Source organism: Anser brachyrhynchus, assembly GCF_964034855.1.
Source record: "Anser brachyrhynchus genome assembly, chromosome: 4".
Classification (NCBI taxonomy): Eukaryota; Metazoa; Chordata; class Aves; order Anseriformes; family Anatidae; genus Anser; species Anser brachyrhynchus.
Window position 1 is genome coordinate 56,072,564 of NC_137698.1, and position 22,158 is coordinate 56,094,721.

At 36.7% G+C, this 22,158-nt stretch overlaps 1 protein-coding gene across 1 annotated transcript in view; it reads left to right on the forward strand.

Moving 5' to 3' along the window:
- LOC308193751 (uncharacterized protein) overlaps positions 1-8,282 on the forward strand; it is a 182,737-nt gene extending 174,455 nt beyond the window's left edge. Inside the window, exon 12 of the mRNA XM_080588773.1 lies at positions 4,226-8,282. Coding sequence (XP_080444899.1) covers positions 4,226-4,501 — 276 coding nt within the window. The 3' untranslated portion in view covers positions 4,502-8,282. The remainder of the gene's footprint in view (positions 1-4,225) is intronic.
- The last annotated feature ends 13,876 nt before the right edge of the window (positions 8,283-22,158 follow it).

A 22,158-nucleotide genomic window follows, 5' to 3' on the forward strand; every position in this document is an offset into this window, starting at 1 on the left:
TCTACTTATGTATGCTCATGATTTTTTTTGTGAACTGAACTTAGGCTAGATCTCATTCCTTGGTTTAGAAAGCAAATTAGGACCTATCATGTTGGCTGAACTGCGCATTGTATAGTTTCAAACAGTGGACTGCTTTTCTACTCTGTTCAATGAGGTCTTGGGATAGAAATGGTCTGATAACTCTGTAAGACGGCTCTCTTCAGGCTCCTACAATAGGGTACTAATTTTTAAAATTTATTTAAAAAAAAAAACAACACAAAGGCATATGAAGTTGGGAATGGGGGGCGGGGAATCTTGTCTAGTTACAAGCAGATATTAAAAATCAACTTTAATAACATAATGACTTTTCCAGGGTGGTATTTGTGTGTCAGGGCAGTATTTTTGTATCATACTATGTATCATGTTACTTATAGCAAATTAAAAAAGACTGGTACTTCAGGGACTGCTCTCAAAGAGACAGTCATCAGCATCTAAAGATGCTTAGACCTAGAAGGAAGATTAGAACTGTTGCAAGCTACTTAGATTTAAGCCTTCAAATTTACACTTGATGTGTGGCAGACAATCTGACAGGGAGCTGTGTTCCTCTGTCTACCTGATTTTCACATGAACAGAACGTAATCAGCAGTCACTCCAGTTTTAGAGGGACATCCTGGTTCTTGTATGAAGTCACACAGTGCTGTTTCTGGTATTAAGCTAAAGCTCTGGAATCAAATTCTTAGAGAACCAGAAGCATTTACGTGTGGATCCAAGCCATGGTACTGACCCCTTGGAATTTCAAGACCCAGTCATGATGTCTGTGTAGCTATAAGCAATTTCAAAGAAATAAGAATAAATGAGAAAAGGAAAAGAAATATGCCTGAAGCCTATAATATCTTTAGAGAGCTTATAACTGTTCAGTCTAGGTATAGGATCCACTGTAATATTTTGTGCAAGACTGAGAAAGGTGAAAGCAATCGGGAGTGAGATGCAATCCCCACTCTGCTTGGGTTCTTTCTGAGATGTCTGACAACTGCAATGCTACTGCAAATTAATCATGATTTATTAGTCAGTTGAAGCCTGGCCACAGATCAGTGTTTGTATTACTTATGTATGTTTAAAGAATAACATCCTATAAGAAGCAGCAGAAGGCAGCTCCAGTGGAATTCTTTTTCAGCTAAATTCATGTAAATACTTTCACAAGTGGCTTATAAATAATGCAAATTGTACTCACTGGAAATTATGAATGGCACTAGGATTAGTGTGGGATTTCTGTCGTCTTTTTTTTTTTTTTCCTGAGATCAGAAAGTGTATGATGGACAGATCTAAGAAACAAAAATCAAGGCTATATCTAAGATTAAACCTAGATGTAATTTAGATGACTAAGCCCAAAGCTATGCTTCAGAACATCTGAGCTTTCACATCCTAAATGCTTGTCCCAGGAGTGGGTTCTGAGCCCAGACTGACTTCTGGTCGTTTAGTTTACAGCTCTCGTCAGGCACATACACAAGGGTGCAACCTGAGAGTATCCATGTGCATTTCCTGCTGGCCAGATCTATGAGGGTCCCAGTCCCTATGGCCTGTTCCCCTTTGTGCACCTTAGAGGGAGGCTCTGTTCAGGCTTGAAACCCACTCCAAGGACCAGCCATAAAGCAGTTAGGATTTGCATCCCTGAGCTTGATTCCTTTCTGGAACACAGTCTTAACTACTGGAGGGTATTGTGAAGTTAATACAGATGTCATGTTTGTGACACAGAGCATTCATCTTCTCATCTGTTCTCGCGTGTAAAATGGGGAGACAAAATTAAATGTCCCCCTTCATTAGAGAGGGCTGTGGTGCGTTTTCATCTTGAAAATAGCATGGACCTTTAGCTGATGGGAGAAATATTGTATGTATATGTTAGCACATACGTGTGTGTGTGTTTATTGTGTTGTGTTAGAAGGTTGCAAAGTACTTAAGTAACACCCCATACATTTAATTATTAAAGGGCAATTAAAATGCTTCAATAATAGCTATTATTTTTGTACACGGTGATTACCTATGATGACTATAGTTTTCACATGCGTAAAGTGTATTTAATTAACAATTTTGTGCATTAATTGTGATAGCTAGTATTCGACATGCTGTTGCCCTATTGTCTCTGTAATAACATGTTGTGGTTTAACCTGGCAGGCAGCTAAGCACCACACAGCCATTTGCTCACACTTCCCTGCCTGCAGTGGGATGGGGGAGAGAACTGGGGGAAAAAGAAAGGTAAAAGCTCATGGATTCACATAAAGATGGTTTAATAGGACTGAAAAAGAAAGGAAGAGAATAGTAATGAAAATAATAGTAATAATAAAAGAATATACAAAGCAAGTGATGCACAATGCAATTGCTCACCACCCGCTGACCAATGCCCATCCCATCCCTGAGCAGCGTTACCCCCAACCTCGGCCAGCTACCCCATATTAATTGCCCAGCATGATGCCATATGTTAAGGAATACCCCTTTGGCCAGGCTGGGTCGACTGTCCCTGGTCTGCCCCCTCCCAGTTCCTTGTGCACCCCCAGCCTGCTCACTGGCAGGGCACCACCACCAGAAGCAGAAAAGTCCTTGGCTCTATGCAAACACTGCTCTGCAACAACTAAAACGTCGGTGTGTTATCAGCATTATTCTCATCCTAAATCCAAAACACAGCACCATACCAGCTGCGTGGAAGAAAATTAACTCTATCCCAGCCAAAACCAGTAGCAGTTAAATTATTATGACCAAGAAAGCAATTCATAAATATTGCAGTAGCAGATGTGACTGAGGAAACAGTTTGCAGTTTCAAGGCTATCACATTCGTCGATTGCAGTGACAGTAGAGTTGCTGGAGGTTACATTTTTTTAAATTAGAATGAAATTTTAAAATGGAATTCTAACTCCCTGGTTTGCGTCAGATTCTGTTATTTATCTCTGCTACAGAAGTTACCATGATCTGGAAAAGTAGACATTAATTCATGCGAAACATAAATTCTTGATTTTTAAGAGCAATCTATCTAGAAGTAGTTCACATTAATTAAGTTTATTGAACTTATAATGGTCTAGATAATACATCCTGAGGAACAGGGTGAAACATTTACAGAACTGTGACATAAAAAAGTGTGTGTAATGGTTTCTACTTATGCATTTTGAGCTGTTCTGCTCCTCCCAGTGTACTTGTAGCCCATGCTAAGGTGTCATCCTGCATCAAGAACTGATTTCCAAAGACTTCCTTTTCCTATGGCAGAACCTTCTTGCTCTAGTGCTAGGGTAGGGAAGAGAGAAAGATTTACCTCATCAATACTCATACCGTTATCATGGGTAATTTCCAAGAGCTCGCCAACCTCTGCTCATTAGAATCTCTATAAGCCTTGCACTGCTGTAATCACTTTTGTATTCCTTGGGTTCCTTGGACTTTCCTGGAAATACCAAAAGAGAGATGATGTGCAGTATCATTTTTGTTAGTATTGAATTATGCCAGTCTCTTTTTGTATTTCCTTTTTTTTTTTTTTCCCCCCTTTGAGTCTTCACAAAAATATTTTTCCAGGTATATGTTTATCTATATGTGTGGAGTTTGTTTCAAGGTTATATCCAGCTTGATCTAGCTTTATCATCTGGCTTTTGTAATCTGACTTTTGTAACAGGCATCCCATGTTTCTTTTGTGTTTGTCTTCAATTTCTAATGGGTAAGGCAACTTAGCAGTAAAATAGAGGAGGCGTGAAAGTGGTGTACAAAACTTCAAATCCTGTATAGTGAACATAAAGAAAATACACTTCAGTTTCACAGAAAAAACTGCATGATTGGAAAAATACAGCCCTATTTTGGAAGAGATTCTAAAACATGTTAGAATGGTACCTCTGTAAGCCATTGTTAGCAAGATCCTAATGCTTCCATTCTTTTCTCTTACCCACTAGAGTGCTTCTCAAAGCTAACTGTAAGTGTCTTCCGTAATTGTAATAGCAACAATACACTGCAACAGATGTTATGTGGATGCCAGTCTCTTAGAAATGTGTTGTAGCTCCGGTTGACCTGCAGCCAGTAGTAGGTATTTTTAAATAATAGTGGTGATTCCTGAAACTCGTTTCTATAGTGAATATCAGGAACGTATTTTCCCAATGACTGACATAAATGGTAAGAAAACTGCAGATCAAAATAAAATCCAAAAATAAAATTCTTATTGAAACTGTTTCTTCTTCGTTATGTCTTTCTAAATTCATACTCATCTTGTTTCCTCTATGTCATGAATGAGCATGGACTTTATGGAGATGACACAAAACTGAGAGGAGCGGCTGATACAACAGAGGTGTGGGCTGCCATCCAGAGGGACCCTGATAGATGGGAAAAATGGTCTGACAGGAACCTCATGAAGTTCAGTGATGGGAAGTACAATGTTCTGCACCTGGAGAGGAATAACCCTAGGGACCTGTCCATGCTGGGAGATGGCCAGCTGGAAAACAGCTTTGCAGAAAATGACTTGGTGGTCTTGGTGGATGCTAAGTTGAATATGAGCAATGTGTGAAGGGTGATGGAGATGGTTAAGGGCCTGGAGATCCTCTGCTGTGAGGAAAAGCTGAGAGAACTGGAACTGTTTCAGCCTGGAGAAGAGAAGGCTCAAGGGGGATTTTGTCAGTATCTATAAATATCTGAAGGAAAGGTGCAAAGAGGACAGAGCCAGGCTCTTCTCAGTGGTGCCCAGTGACAGGAAAAGAGGCAATGGATACAAACTGGAACACAAGAGGGGTCCATCTAAACATCAGGAAACACTTCTTTACTGTGCAGGTGACAGAGCGCTTGCACAGGTTGCTCAGGGAGACTTTGGAGTCTTCCTCTTTGGAGACATTCAAAAGTCACCTGGACATGGTCCTGAGCAGCTGGCTTTAGCAGCCTGCTTCAGCAGGGGACTTGGACCAGATGACCTCCAGAATTCCTTTCATTCTCACCGTTCTGTGATTCTATGACCTCAGATCTGTTGCGTAATGTGGTGTGTTAATTTTATACCACCTTACATGCTTTGATATGCAAGAAGTAAAGACAGTATGTACAGTAATCTCAAATGTTCTGATTCATTTTTTTCAATCTTTAGCAATTTATAGCTATAAAAAAAACTGCTATAATAGAGCCAAAGTCTCAGAGTTCAGTGCATGCTCTGACTTTATTGGTGGAAGTTTTCTTTGTCTTGCACTGTGAACATGGCAAGTATTTTCACACTGCTTTCTTTCAACAAGATGTTCCTAGTAGGCACTTATTGATTTAATCAAATCTTACAGCTGTAGCTGAGAAGTGTTCTGAATAACAATGAGGCTTTTATAGTGAATATGACTTAATTTAGAAAATGCTGCTGATTCATGGTAGCAGATTCATTAAACTGCATAATTGGTCAATGTGTTTGTACTTCAGAAAACACTATTTTTCAAAGTTAGATCAGTTGGTTATCTGGTAATCTTCTGTAAACTTTGTTTTGTGTTATGAGAGTGTTTAAAGAAAATATTTTGGGAACTAAGATTCTAAGCCAATGATCTGGAATTAGCTATGGTATACAGGTGAGATTTCTCAGTTTAGTGCCTTCCTGTGTGGCAAAGGTCGTGAAGCTTTTGCATGAAAATACAAGATTGTTTCCTTAGGTAATTTTTCCTTCTTTGTAAATTGGAAATCATTATGCATGCTAACTGAAAACATTTGCTGTATAACATGGGGAAATGACATGATGTCAGTGAACAGTTTGCTAGGATCAAAATGCTAGAAATAGGTAACAGCAATTTGCAGATCACTGCAGTCCATGCATCCCTGCTTATTTAGAAAACAGTGGGATAGAACTTGCCTTAAGTAAACAGTGCACAAGAACATTGTGGCGTAGCTTGGTGGCATCTGGAGGTTATTCTATATAGCTCTGCACAATGAAACTTCAGCTTGGATCATTTGTGTTTCAGTTAGGGAAAACGTCCTAGCTGCTATGATTAGTTAACAGAATGCCTGGTTGCTTGCATAGATCATACCAAGTCCTGCTTCTGGGGAAAAATACAATGGGAGAATCTAGTAACTACATAAGCTGTCATTTCTGATGAATAAAAGCAGTTACTGGAGAAGTGAGCAATATCCTTTCTGCTGGGAAGGAGGCAGAAGAAAATAGTCACTGGGTGTTGTACCTGCTCCAGCATTAACAGCTGGTACAAGACATAAGATGACAGGACTTCCAGTCTGTGTTGGAGCACACGTAAATGGAACTCCCCCTCACAGAACACAGAGTTAAAAGTTGAATTGGATGAAATGCTTTGATTTGCATTAATAAGTCATATCAGGTTGGGTTTAATCTTTCCAAAATGACTGGGTTTGCTTTTTTTCTTCTGAAATTGATTTTTGGGGAGATAAATGAAAATTTCATAATACTGACCAATGCCTTTCCTTTGGGAAAAATTCTTATTAATAATTTAGTCACAGACAACTATGACTCAGGTGGGGAACTTCTCAGAATTTCATTGTTCTTCATTCATATACCTCTTCACAGTTCTGGGAACCTGTCAATATCTGTGTTTAAAAGAAAGAGAAGAAATATTTAGATATTCTTTAAGGTGGTTTTTTTTTTTGTTTGTTTGTTTTTTTCACCATAACTTAGGACCAGGAATCTTTAAACAGATTGTTTTTAATATTACATTATCTAACTAAAAAGACATTGTTTGAGACTCAGTTTAGAGTTTTTTGCAATAATGTTCTGATGTCTCAGTTGTCATGCTGCTTTTTCCAAGTGTATTGTTTTACCATATGTCACCTGCATTTGCTTCAGCAAGATTGCTTTCCATGTTCTAATATTGATACCAAATTTTGGAAGTTCAATCCAAGTTCAATCACTTCTATTTTTATTATAAAGAGGCCTCCAGCATTACTGAATTAAAAAATAGCAAGGTGTCATACAGTTATATCACAGGGTAAGGAAATTTCAGGCATTTAATGTTTGTTGAAGAAATGAATTTATGCTGCCATGGAACCAACAAATCGAAGCCTATCATTGACTAATATTACTCCACAGTTCATCCATATACAGTCTTTACAGTAGTTAATCAGTTGCCACTCACCCCAAGAAAGCCAAAACATAATTAATCTGTAATCATTGTGACAAACAAGGTCTAAGTTTAAGTTCAGTATGCACGACTTGCTTAAATTTCATTTAGTGTACCACAGAAGACAAACCAATCTAAAGAAACTGATGCAAGTCACCTGTTTAGATGAAAATCTCCCTTGCTATTGTTTCAGCACTTTGTGGCAATAGGCCGCTGTCAAAGTGCTGACATACAGTATTTCTGAAATTGTTCCATATTCCGTTCTTTTATAAAGAATGTAAGAGAAAGGCATCTTCTTGTTACTACAGAAATCATCTTCATTATTCAGTATTTGCAAACCTTTAAAAGGATTGAGAATCATCTATTTTAGTCAATATTTTTGTTGTCTTTCTCCTCTGTCACTTAATCTGTGTAAAATGGCAGATGCTCTCTTTACCCAGACACGGGTTTTGAATAGTTACTCTTTTCTGTTATGTAAAGGTCAGGTACATGGATTGTTTTGTCTCAATATCCCTTCTCAAAACTGTGGTAGCCTAATTTTTCTCTTAATCTGAAGTATGGTTAATTTTATAAACAATAAATTATATATGTAATATAAGAGCATTTAAAAAGCATATGGCAGCTAACATAGGGGAGTATTTCTTTCTGCTCTTTGGATTCTAAAATTTGTACTACTTTTTTATGTCTGTTTGGCCAATTGCACATTGTATTAAATAGTTGTCTTGTTGGAAATATGTATGTGCTCACTATCCTTACATGGCAGGCACGAAACCTGAATAAACTTAGTGGTGGTATTTCTTTCATAGTAATAATAGGATTTTGTACATAATTTCAGGAAAGTTAGAAAAGAAAAAATTTTAAGTCAGAAGCTAAAGTTAAGCGAGATTTTTATTTATTTACTGGAACATGCATAATTTTTGTAAATATAATCCACCCACCCCTCAAAGGCAGATGCTGCTTGTAATTTCATAGATTTCCCTCAAATCCTAGCACACATCTATGTACTATTTTTGTCTAGTCAATATTCTGCAGTACAAAATGATACATTAATCCTGTTACATGGTAAATTAGGCAATGAGCTACAAACATTTCCATTCCTTAATAAAACAGCAAATATATCTTAATTTTGCTCCCCTTAAATTGGAAACTTTCAGAGTAGAGATGTAGGAAGCAATGAGAGTGAGGTTCCAGAGACTGAGACACTTTATTTAGGTGAACTATGTTTGGATTTATTTTCAATTTCCTGTATTTCGGTTAGAGGCTTACAGCTGTCCATCTTGTCGGCATTAAAAACAAAGTCCTGTTTCAAAGGTGGATAGCTGCTTTTGACAGTTGGATGCCTGTTACCAAACTCGCACCTTCTGCTTCAGAACAATGATTAGCTGTCTCCTACTTACGTGAGTAGATTGCTTAAATAGATTGATTAGGCTAGAAAAGATGTAAATACTTTTCTCATCAATTTCATATGAAAACATTAATATATACTCTCTTCCTTAAAATGACTTACTGTTTTGTAGATAGCAGAATTCAAAATATTTGACCAGAAGTGCTCTGGTGATTTAACCGTCTGTGCAAATATTTAGAAAGAAAAGCGACCATTAGTTCATTGTTCTTTAAAAAGAAGCCATTAAAATCTAATACAACTTCTCACATTTGATGAAATCTGTTCTTCAGCATACTTCAACGACCTGTGAACAACAGAAAATGTAGATGGAATCCCCTCATTACCTACCACCTGTAGAGAGTTGTTCTCTTTGAACATGTCCAATGTACCCTGGATTATATAACTAAATTTAGGGAAAAGACTTACTGAGAAAAAACAAAACGAAAACAGAATTCATATTTTTCTACTTGTGTAGTATCAGAAAAAAGCTTTTCCTTTTTGAGATCATTAAGGTTAAGCTTTAAAGATAATACTGTGCTAGGTAAAACAGAGATTATCATATTCTCAGAGGCATTAATTTTTAAAAATAGGTTCCTATACATAAACACTCCATTATAAGTCATGATTAAAATGGACCAGTATCTGAACTTCTGCTACACTGGTACATCTCCTAACATTAAATACATATCCCGGCACTTGTGAAAACGAATCTGTGGAGTGAATTTATACACAGCCTTCCATATATGATAGAATACCTGAGTAGACAAACTACACCCCCACTGAGAGCGATGCTTGTCTTTTGATATATAAAATGAGAAAGGTTTCTTTGAAAGAGATATGCTGTTCTAAGTTAATTTCTTGCACCATTTATGACATGACTGGCATAAGCTCACACTGTAAAAGATTTCCTGTATATCTGGCCTGATGTCAAGTGAGCAATGCAATGAGAGGAGTGAGAGAAATAGATTATGGAGACTGCTGGAGGATTTCTGAAGCCAATTTACACATTGTACATTAGGCATTGAGGAACTTACGGACCATGACCTCAATATGATTTTGTATGAAGTGATCTGAGATTGCCTTCTTGTTTTTGTTGCTGTGTTGCATCAGAATGGCCCAGATTTGTTTCTGTTAATTTTAGCCATTTAACTGTAGTCTGGTCAACTAAATTACCCTAAGTAAGAGCTTTGAAAATCCTCCGAAGGTCTGTACCACTCTCTCATATGTATAGTTTTCTACTAATTGAAAAGGAAGGAGCTGGGAAGATCATATTGTATTATAATAAATACTAGAAAAGTGATATTTTTTAACCCAGGAATAACCTTTCTGGAAAAAAAAAAATAAAAAACCCTCTGGAGTTCATATTTTCTTGCCTTTCTCAGAACTGTGAAAAGTAGACACTGCTGGAGTCAGAAGCATTGTGTTTCCCCACACTGTGAGCTTTTCTCTGGTGCTCAGCTAATTTGTCCTCATATATTTAGAATTAAAACATTTGGTAATTTTTTTAGATAATCTGCCTAGAAGTGTATTGTGCTTGCATATAGATTTTCACACACAAAGCAAAGTACACTTGACTTACTGTAGACCCATTAGGTTAGTCATGCACTGCCATAAGCTCTTTCAAAGGGATTTAAATACGCACTTCAAAAAGTCAAAGGATACCCAATACCTTCTCCTTAAGATTTGATAAAAGAAATGGGCATTTTCAACTTTTTGTAACTTTGTGGGAAATCATGTTATTCAGTACAGGTAACATTTTAAACTTAGTACTAAATAATACAGATACTAGGAAAACAGATGGTTTTCAAATAACCAAAATCTAGTTTGTTCACTGAAACCTGCTCTTTTGCTAAGCTATACAATTCTTTATTCAAAAAAAATAACTGTTCTGAGTTCAGCAACTAATGCAAATACCTGCCACAATATACATATTGACCTTCTGCTACAGGATCGGGTTTCAAATTTAAAGTGTTCAATCAATTAATGCAATAACATTTTAAGATGATAAAAAATCTAGAAATGTTGCCAAATGCTTTCATTTACAAAGTTTTCATTAGCAAAACAACAGCAGAAATGATTTATTCCCATATACATTTTAATTCCAAACTTAAAAAAAAAAACAACACACTAGAAGAAACAAGTGTGAATTCAGTTAAATATATTAAAAAAAGTGACATTACAAAAAGGACGCTACTATAATATGATGATAAATTGGATACATGCTGAAAGTGAAATTATCTGTCTGCATTTCTCTAATTAGGTTGCAGCTACACTGGTATTTAATTATCACAGTAGTAGTTGTGCTGTAGGAACTAACGCACTTCAGCATGGAAAGAGACGACTGAGAGGAGATGTAATAAAGAATTCTGAAATTAAAAATGTAGTGGAGCAGTGCTTACAGAGGACATTTATTTATTAATTCTTAAAATGGAAGAGCTAGTTGTGACTAGTTATAGGATAATGCCAGGCAGAAGATATTAAACAACAGATTTTTATTTTTTTGATTTATTTTTTTAACAAAATGTATACTTGTATTGTAGAACCACCTGTAAAGCTGTGGTAGCCAAAAGATTACATAGGAATAGGAGAGAGATTAAGCAAATTAATTAGCGATGGCAGCCGTAGTCATCTTATTTTTGGAAAATGGAAGAGCACAGGGGTGAAAAGATCTTTATTTTTCTTATTTTATATACCTTCCCTGCAAGCATTTGCTACTGGCTTATTTCAGAAACGAGACTTGGGACTGTTTGGCTGTATTATTATCATTGTTGAACTACCTGTGAAATGAGAGACTGGTGTTTGTTCAAACTTGAGCAGTTTACAGGCAGAGATTATAGGGCTAGGCTGCTTTGGTTTGGAAGGGAAGTGAAGGGAGGGAAAGCCATGCACATGTGTAATGCCATCCACGATATAGGAAAGATATGTTTTTCACCTGCTATTATAAAAGATGGTATAATAGGTAAATAATTCAAACCTTAGTTTTGATCCTGTATGACTGCTAATCCTAAAAGAAATGGAAATGTTAAATCAGACTTTCAGAAATATACCAAGGCATTTGTGAAAACCCTGCTAGGCATTTTTCTTCTCTGTATAAGGAGAAAAATTGTTATTTTTCTTGTGCAAACCCACAGCGGGCATTATGAGAATAGATAGGAATAAAATAGTAATTTTTTATTGAGAACTTTTCATTAATAAAATGATGTAGTAGCAAGTAAATCATTAAAGCAATATTCTGGAAAAAAATAATCTCGTTCACATCAAAAAAGCCAGTATGAAAGAAACACAAAAATCAAAGTAATTGAAGGTTTTTCAAAGAAACAAAGCTTATTCTGAAAAAAAAAAAAAAGCCAATTATCTGCAAGAAAAAGCTGCCAAGCTGTATATGAATTATATGATTTATTTAGTATAGTCTCTAGTTGCACTAATGATTTAGGTTTAGCATAATGAACATTTTCTTATGGTGAGAACAGCCAAGCACTGAAATAGTACCACATAGAAATGTTGTGGAATTTCAACCACAGATGCAATTTAAAACCACACGTGAAAAATATTTGGAATAGCCCATTTGGACCTGATACTGGTTTAAGATGGTGAGATGGACTGTATAATCTTTCCGATTTCCGTTCACCTCTATTATTAGAATTTTCTATTATTCTGCGATTTACTGAGAGTATCTGACATTTACTCAGCTTCAGTACCACACAGAGACAGATCGCCAAGAAGGACTTTGCTAAAGGTTAGATAACAGAACTGAGATTTCTCAATTCCAAATGGAGAGCCTGAAAATCCTTTTCAATTGCTGCCAACTGCTGCAGACATGTAAACACCATAGTGCTCTTGAGGATCCCACAGGAGAGTTCCTATAGAACTGCAAGATCTGCATGTGCTATAAAGTAATGCAACTGTGCAGACACCCAGAGCGTACAGGCATACAAGTTACTGCAGCATGGCAGAGAGAGATGTGAAGAAGCTGCCAGTTTAAGTTGGCCTAAATTAGCATTGGCAAAGTGGTTGCAGGAGTTCTAGTGCAGAGAGTTTACCTGGCTTCTCAGACAGTACATCAGGAACACAAACAGTGACAGCACTGTCAGACCTGACTCAGGTTTGTTTGAATATCATTTTGCCTCCTCATAAGAAAAAATTGAATGTAAAACCTTAGTAGTTCTTGATCTTTCTCTCCTAAAAGACTCAAGCAGACATGCTCCAAAAGTATCTATTCTACGAGTCTCTGGCCTATGCTCAGGATACAGGCATCTGACTTCAAGTTGAGGTGGATGAAGTGCCTCTTGTCTATTCATACAGTAGCACCGTGCCCTTCAGATGTCCACAAAGGCTAACCAAGAAAAGCAAGCAAACTCAGAAAGCTTGCACAGGTGTTTTCCTTTCTCTTAAAGATATGAAGATTGCAAAGTTATTACGGTTACAGTTCAAATGGTTTATAACAGACCTGGGTTGAATACTGCTCGTCCCTGAACAGTTTCAAACCCACATCTCCACCTCCACAGATCATGCACTACTCTTACGCAGTAGTTACTTTCAAGTCTCCTTTTTGAAGTACCTCCACTCTTCAGCAGAGTGGGGAGGTGAAAAGATTTTTGATGTTATCTCGAGTGCTTTGGGGACTTTAGTGTTGCTGGGTGTGCTTCGAGGAGAGGGTACATTGACCAGTGAAGAACTGAGGACAGAATTACATTTTAAATAGCATTTGTCTGCAGAATGCCTGAACCACTACTACAAGTGCTGCCCAATACAACAGAATGATGCTTATTTCTTTTCTGAAACACCAAGTCCAGAAATTTTACAATAAGGCAGACTTAAGATGCAATGCTTCTGCTCAGATTGTTCTCCTCTATGAGCTCTCCTGCTTTGTGTCTGAATTTTGGCACATCTTCACTGAAAATGCTTGTTATATTTCCCTCTCTGAAACTTCTAGCTATATAAACTAAGCAGGGAGACAATGCACTTGGCCCAGAGATCTGGATTCTGCTGCAGAGGCCAGGCATCTAGGAGCTTAGGCGATACATGCTCAACACCATCAGTGTCAGAGATTTTTATGGACACAGCTCTCAGCCCACAGCTTGTAGCTTATTTTAAATGCTTTACTTTCTATGTAAGTTACTGCTTCTATATGTAGACATTTCAGTGGGGCTATTCACTCCTCTACAGGTGAGCACTTAAGACCATCCACTGACTCTGGAAATAATTGGTCCTTGAAATGGCCTTCATCCTACTTTCCCAGTATGTTCCCGAGAGCTAGCTAGTGAGATTGTTCACCTCTGGAGAAAAATATAAAGGAGCTAAACTTCAAACAAAGCTATGTTTCTTTCACATGCATGTTTTTAAAGCTCCGCAAACTTTCCTTTCTAATTTTCATCAAAACACCTGTGTGTTCTTGAGAAGTAAGTTAGTGTTTCACTGCTTGCTATTCCACCTAATTATTTCAATGATGTAACTTATGACATGGGAAGAAAGTATCTGAAACTTGAAAGTAGAAAGTATCTGAACTTGGCATCAGGAAAAATGTCCCTACAGTCAGACCAAGCAGATTAGAACAGTCTTTTAATGGAAGCGAAAAGGTCTGTTTCTTCATTCACTTAAAATAATACAAGACAAAACATCACATTGCTGCACTGACAGTTTGTGTGACAATTTGGCTTAATTTGACTGTTCTCCCTGTTGACCCAATGTTTTTTCAGAAGTTTTTTTCATATAAACTTTTCTGAAATAGATTTCAGTACATGACTTCTTCAGATTAAAAATAATCTTGGATATCTCATTTATGTTTCTAATAATAGAAGTATATATTCAGTATGTAAAATTTAGTCTTCTGCAAGAATGTCTAGTGAAATTAATTGGAGGAAATCTGTCTAACAGATTCTTGCTTTCCTTTTTTGTTCCAATGACTTTATGAGAAAGGTTTCATCTGTGCATCTGTGACACAAAATATTTGCACAAAGGGTTGTTGTATACCAGTATAATACAGTTTGTAAGGGTTAGGGTGTTTTTGTTGTTGTTGTCTCAACATTATTATGTTGACAAGATTGAATCTGTGCACTTCTAGTGGTAGGGAATGTAACTTGCTTTCCCAGGTGGTATGAGATCCACACAGATAGGAGCAAGTGGTAGGAGATGGTAGGCATCAGCCCCAGGCTGGTGAGCAGAGTTGTGTGCTCTTTGCATCCATTAAAAAGTATCCACATATCAAATTCTTAGTGTCTTATTTTTTTCCCGCTACAATTTGTTGTGCTATATTCATATTATGAATATAATGAAAAGAGAAATGAAAAGACAAACTTGCCCTCAGAGGTCAGAGAACCGTAGAATATGTTAGGCTGGAAGATACAATGGCGATCCTCCAGCCTTTGCTGCGAGGCAGGACCCAACTGCAAAGTTAGAGCAGGTTGCTTAGGGCCCAACGTTGCACTGCTTCTAATGGGACAAAAAAAGAGAAAATATTCACTAAGGCTGATTTTCCCAATGATTGCTATGAGCAGTAAAATTCACGTTTCCCTTGGAAATACTGACTGAAGCCCCAAGTTTACCATCACCCTCATGTGCCCTCCTTAGTTATTCTCTTACTGAAGCTGTTCCCAGTAAGCATGCATGGTTTATTACCAGAGGAAAAACTTCTGGAGATTCTCACCTGACCCAGGGCAAAACAAGCAAGACAAAGGCCAGGGGTGCCTTTCGTGCTGCTCACCTACCCCATTTCAAACACAGCATTCAGCTTATGATGCATTGAAAACAAGCAAATGTACTGCAGCCACCAGAACGTCCTTAAAGAATATTTTCCAAGGTACTTAGGGATATTGGATTTCTAGGGATCCGAGCCACAGAGTAATTGCGTCCAAATAGATAGGTTAGCTAGTTTTGGAAAGAGAAGGCGAAAGTGCAGCTTTGCTCTAAAATGTCTGTAGGATTGCTGAGTCCCAAACGCTGCTGGCCCCCAAGTAGTTTTGGCAGCTGCTTCTGATAACAAATCACATTTGGTTTCTCACATGTAAATTGCCTGTTAGTTACTTTCTATAATTGAATCCAGTTAATCTAATTTAGGTAAATGTTCTGGAGCAGATTAATTACTTAGAACCTTAGCTATAAAATAATCACATTGTCCATGAACATGATGTGAATTACTAAGTTTCATCAGGCCCAAATGAGAATTTTTTATGTTTTATTAAGCATTTTGTACCCTTTTCATAAATGAATCCATAAGAAATACAAGCCTATTTAACCAAACTTATTGTTGGCAGTAGGCCAAATGCTTGCAGTCTTTCATGTATAAAATTCCTAACAATTTCCGTTTAATAAGACCTCTACATGAGGAAGGCCAGGCAGGTGGATTAAAAAAATAATAATTCTATCTCAACCAGACTGCATTTAAAATATTTTAAACATTTCTTGACTTCTTTACATTTTCCTTTTCTAAATATCTAAATTTCTAAATATATATATGTATATATATATCATTTCATAGTTTGAGGTGAATATAAAAAGAATGCCTGACATTAGGCATTCTGCAACCCAAAAGTTAACTCTCTCAGGTAAGAAAACTATCCATTTTAATTTTCAGTAAATTGACATTGTTAAATATTTTCTCCTATTAACCTAAACTTTTGTGGGATATTGCATTACTTTGATCTGAAGATGTACTCTTTAAATCTAAACAAGGCAGCAATAAGATGGAGAGCAATAGAATTTGCCTTTTTTTTCTTTCTCAAGCAAAGATCACAGCTAAGTTTCTCCCCCTGTTTAATTGCTGACAGTTTCAAATAGTGAATTTCTTAATGTTTGCCTATAACCATGAATTCCCAGGGAGTTAGATTTTTTTTTCTGGCATTGCTGAACACTCTGCCATGAACCAACTAATAACCCCTGTGATGAATTTTGACAGATGTTCCAGTCTGATATTTTCTTTACAAATAATTATTTTGTTATATTTTCAAGCTAGTTGTGATTTACATGTTGTATAGGTAAGCTTTGCTTTGAGGGTTATTTTTTCCTACCTGATTCTATTTTCACTCTTTAACAATTGCCCTCTAATGTTGGGTGAAACTAACCACAACATTATTTTTGATATGTGTGTCATCAGATAAGTTTCTTAGCGTGATTATGTTATTTGATATTGTGTTTCTTTTAATAGAAAAACTGATTCCACGTTTAATTTTTCAAGGTACATGGAAAATTATCTCCTCAAATAATTATACTTAAATTTAAATTCTGTAGTTGATTGATGTTATGATATTGTTTTTGAATGCTTCACAATTCATTAGCAGTGATTAATAACGGTTTGGCATTTGCATATGTGAATATGCATTCACTTGTTCAGAAGGTGATGGAAGGACCAGGTGATTGGAGGATATTCTGGTGGAATGTCAGGGCGGCCAAGCTACGGTGCTGGCTGATCTCCCACCCAGGCCGTGTGCTCCAGGTTTGCCCAGGTTCAGATCCTCCATCAGGCAGGTGCAACCATTATATCCAGAGTGTATTTGTTTCTTTACACTATATGATGTACCTTTTCACCTCAGAAAATCAGGCCCTATTTTTTTTTATTTTTTATTTTTTACAAAGGGGAGAAGAGTACCTTCTGCACTTTCCACCTTCTGTGAAAGGGGCATACTCCATTCTGAGTATACACAGCATTCGTGCTGACTGTTCTTGCTACTGTTAGTGATTCAGATGAACTCTGTGACCATATACTTTTTCATTAACAAGGCTCAGCAGTAAAGGTTTCTGCTCTCTCCTCATCCCAATAATAAAGTGGGTTATATTTAAGGGTGACACACCTCCTTCAGTCAACCACATCTCCAAGGCAAGAAAGTAGATGTTGTCCTATGAAACCTAGCTATGCCACGTGGTTCATGTCAGTGGAAAGTGAGCATGAGAAGAGGAGTCATTTGTCATGAGGATAACAAGAAGAAATTCATAGAATGGCTCAGTTTGGAAGGGACCTTAAAGATCACCTATGTCCAACCCCCCCCGCCATAGGGAGGGATGCCACCAAAGCAAGACATGAGATGAAACAGTGATACTCAATTCTTCATCTGTTCCCAACATCAGGGTTCCAGGAATCAGTGGAGTTCCCAGTCACATAACTCTTCTACTGTTTTCATTTTTATTATGCTGAGACTCCTGATTACTAAACAAGTGCTCTTAAACCACCTGTCCCGTTTGCTTTCCACACAGTTTTTCCCTTTTCACTCCTTAGGTACAGAGGAGTTAAGTAAAGGAAAATCTTATTAAGTTTTGCCTTGAAATTCTCAGTTTTCACAGGAACAGCTTTCAGATGTGATCCAGTTGCATTTGTGTAGTTCCACTGTGAGGGAATGATCTGTCTACAAGTTTGTGTAATTCCTTTCTAAAATGTTGCATGTTCCCTCTATACTCTGATTTTATACACATTCCCAGAGTCCTAAAGAGTACTATGGGTAACTCAAGCAGAGCTCTATGGGGTACGCTTTTTTCCTTTGGATGGCAAGGGACAATGAAATGAGTGGCAATGAAAGATTATGCTCTTTTCCAGAGGATTAATCAATCATGATACAGGGTGAACTTTTTTTTTTTTTTTCAATTAGATTCTAAATCATTTATAATTGAGCAATTTTGTTCTTGATGTTGGAGAGCTCCTAGAAGAGTGGAAAGTCTTTGAAAATTAAATTCTCTCTAGGGTGGTCTAACACACCATGAACCTTACAAGCTTCCAGGCTTAATGGGCTTTCCTTCCAGCTTGCCAGCTCTAATTAAAAGCAAACTCTGTTTCAGTATGTTATTCTATTAGCTTGCATAAAATCACTCACATTTGCATGAGCCTGTCCAATCTTATATTCAAACCTGCCTGGTCTCTTAAATGAAGCAGGATATTTCCTTTCTTTTTCTTCTAGCCAACATGGACTTCTGAATTAATTGTTCAGACTCTTTACTTCTGCAACTGTGAGCCTGACAGGTAGAGCATTTCTCATTAACAAGTTATTTTGCTTGTGCTTGTGTCACCCTGCTACATTTCTGCATGTTCCGTAATAGCACCGTTTCCTAGTCAGAGAAAAAGTAAGTCAAAAGGTCTGGGAGACTAGCTATATTAAAATGGCCAACACTACTTTACAAAATATTCAGTACTGTATATTCTCACACTTACAGAAAAAACACTCTGAATTTACATGAAAGTCTTCATTTAAAGCCTGATCTGCATTATTATCTCTAGTTGTGGATATAACATGTAATCCATAAACATGATATTGATTGATTAGCAGCCAACAAAACCCCTTTTACAAACTCCTTGTAAAGTTATTGGCCTTTTACTCTACTTTGAAAAAATGGGTAATAACAATATAAAATGATTTATTATCCTTTTCTTCTTCTCTATATATATTTATCTGCTCTAAAAAGAGCAGACTTCATATGACTCTAGTTCTCTACACCTAGAAAAATTGCAAACTGCTTTACAGATCATACACTTTATCTACCTTGATGTGTAACTTCTTTGTACTGAAATAGGATGCCTATCCATGTAGAACAACTCTGTAAATATGTTTGAGGCAGATACTGTAGCGTATGGTATCAAATGGAAATTCGAATGTGATTTTTCAGGTGCATAAAATGTAATTATCCTCTTTGAATTTTAGCTAGGGCCATACAGCATTAAGCTTAATTTGTTCCTGCTGCTTTATAATATGAGTGCTTTCACTGGACGTTTAACTTCACAACACCATTGAGATATGGTAGTATGATTAACTTCATTACACAAAAGCAGAATCAAGACACTGAGAAACAGGATCTGAATTAAAATCCATTGAGGAAAGAAAATATTTGTTTAGCTTCAGTTGGTCTTGACTTGTGCCCAAGCTTATACACGAGACTTGGAAAGACTGCCTATCGCAAATGGTCTCTTAAGCAAAATAAATAAATAAATAAATAATAATAATAATAATAAATCTATTATGAAGGGGTACTGGGATCTTTAATCAGTGCAAGTGATACAAGCTGTGTTTTGAAATGCCAGGAATATTTTTCTAAACATTGACCAAGAAAAGAAAGAAAAAATATCCTCAGTTGTTCTTTTCTGAAAGAAAAACAATTACACTGGGACACCTTTCCTTACTTTTTTCTAATTGAATAGTAAAGTATTTGAGCTATGATTACAATACATTTACTATACCTGAAGCCTTCAGCTGTGTATTTATTAGAGCACTTTATTGCTGCAGTCATTTTCATATAATAATATCAGTAAAGAACTCCTCCAATGAATGCATCTATATGTCTATTAGTACGGTTTGTTTCACTCAGGAAAATTGTCTGCTCACCCCAAGGACTTGTGTAACATCACGGATAGAAGGCTGCAGGACTGATCTAGAATTAGTGCACAAAGTAGTGCACAGTGATATCTGCAAATGTAAATATTAAATTAATAATGTGCCATAAAAATTCTGCTAGATCTTAGTTCATTTTAGAGATTTAACTCTTAAAGAGTTCACTATATAATTCTCTATTGAGATTGCCACTGAGAAAATTCTAACATTTTAGTCATTTTTAAGAATCTTTGTTATGCTTACTTTATCCTCTTGATATTTATCACTGTAGTGAGTTTTGGTATACCCAGCTCCAGCTTCTGTCAGGATCAAAAAACTCCCCAAACCTCATTACAATTATATGTATCAGTGAAGACTAAGGCAATATCTGTGATAGAAAGCAAGTTGTAAATTCCCTAATGAGAGAGGTCAAATGAACTGAAACCTTCTGCTCAGTCTCATTATATACTGTTACTCAAATAAACTCATCTGTTGGGTTGTTCAGTAAGGAAAAATATTTTAGTAATTTTTTAGTCCTGGGGTGGAGGGGGAAGGCAGAGAAACCTTGATGTTCAAGCATATGGGACTTCATACTTCTTATGGATGCATTTGGACCCCTGTGTTAACCCCAAGATATTGTCAAAAAGCACAGCATTTGGCATGTCAGTTTTTCTAGAATAGCTCTTCCCAACCTGTTCTTATGTTACAGTCCATCTGATATTTGGAATGAGAGCCGACTCTTGCACCCACGGTGCTTTTAAAGCAGTTGAATCTAAGAAGCAGCTGGTCACTGCCTGCCTCTGGCCATCACAACATGCTTTAAGGTGTTGTCATTCCTGTTTGGCCATCTTCTTTACATGTAGGATTCTTTAGCTCTACTAACTAAAATATTATGTAGACAAAGCTCCAGACCAGACTAAATTTTCTATCCTCTGCTGAATGTCATTTGACACATCTTTTGAATCATATTTAAAGAAAAGACCAAATAGTAGTTTCCCTTTTACTTGATTATTTTGTGTTTGTCAGGCAATCAATATTACTCAAGAAATCAGATAAATCAAAAAGACACAAACCCTTCCTTAGTGTAATGGGTATAAGACATCTGAAGAAAGAGAAGTTGATGGAGCAAAAGCAGATCATTTGTGTTCTAATATAAAGAAAATCACCATGGACTTTAATCCTAAAAGTCAGAAATTGATATCAGATTGTTCAGCAGATGATTGGTCAAAATTTTATAAACTGACCCTTCTAGGAAGAAGACTCTCCAGTTCTGTCTGTTCCAAATCAAACTCTTAGACAAGTTTTGGGTTATGAACCCAAATGTTGTCATCTATGAGCAGAACTAAATTATTCTGATACCTCTTATCATAGTTTTTCAATGCACATATTCATTTCTAATCTTTTTGGCAAAATCATACTGTATTTTCTTTCCTTTTCCCTCCATGGAATTAACATTGCATATGCTGCCATCATATCTGAAAACTTGTGTGGCCTTCCCTTGCCTGTGCGTATTTAACTACTTAGATTAATTTTCCCTGAAGCAATACTATAATTTTCAGAGGAGGAAAGGAAGGATGACTGTAACTTCCCTCTGCCTTTGGCTAACTTAAATTTGTCTATGCTTAGAGCATCTCTAAATGGATTACCAGTAGACATTACTGACTGAGAAATGAAATGTGGGATCCAGCTCTAGGGCATTGCCGTCTATGTGTTTATGTCATGGTTCATGGGTCAAGCTCCTCTACACAGCTTTCAGGTGGCCTTGTGTTACATTACTCCAACAGCTTTTTCTGTTCTAAACATTAATCTCTCCTTACCCATAACTCCAAATGTCCTCTAACGTTTATAATGACAGATGTGCCACAACTTCAGCAGCTTCCATATGTCCTTCCTCTCTCCTGGCAGTGCTCCCTGATGCCCCCCCTCTCCCTTGGCACAGTTCTACTTTTAAGAGTTAGTATTCCTTTCTGTTTCTGTTCCTTTTTTCTGTTTGGCATTTGCAGTTCTCTCATCATTAGTATGTGTCTGTTGTTCAAGTTCTGTGGTGCCCTATTAATCATTCATCTAAAATTACTAGGTACTTTTTTTGTTATGATTGTTAGATCAATTTTTCCCCACTTGCTCTTGCACTGACACTTTGTTTGAAAAATTGTTGCTATCTGTTGATTATTTAACAAATGATTTCTTCCATACTTTCATTAAATTTGAAGATGTGAAAATACTAACAAAATAAGTAACAAAATTCTAACAACCTTCACTTTCATGAATCTGATATTGAACCTAAGGAAAATTCATATGGAAATCCCATAATTCAGATTTAAAAGCTTTAGAATTATTCTGCCTGATGTAGTCAAAATGTAAAGAATATGAACAACTTAATTTATTTCTCTGTTCTTGGTCTCCAGTCTGAAAGGAGCTTTTTCATTGCATTACTGGCAGATCTAATCCCTTTAGAAAATAT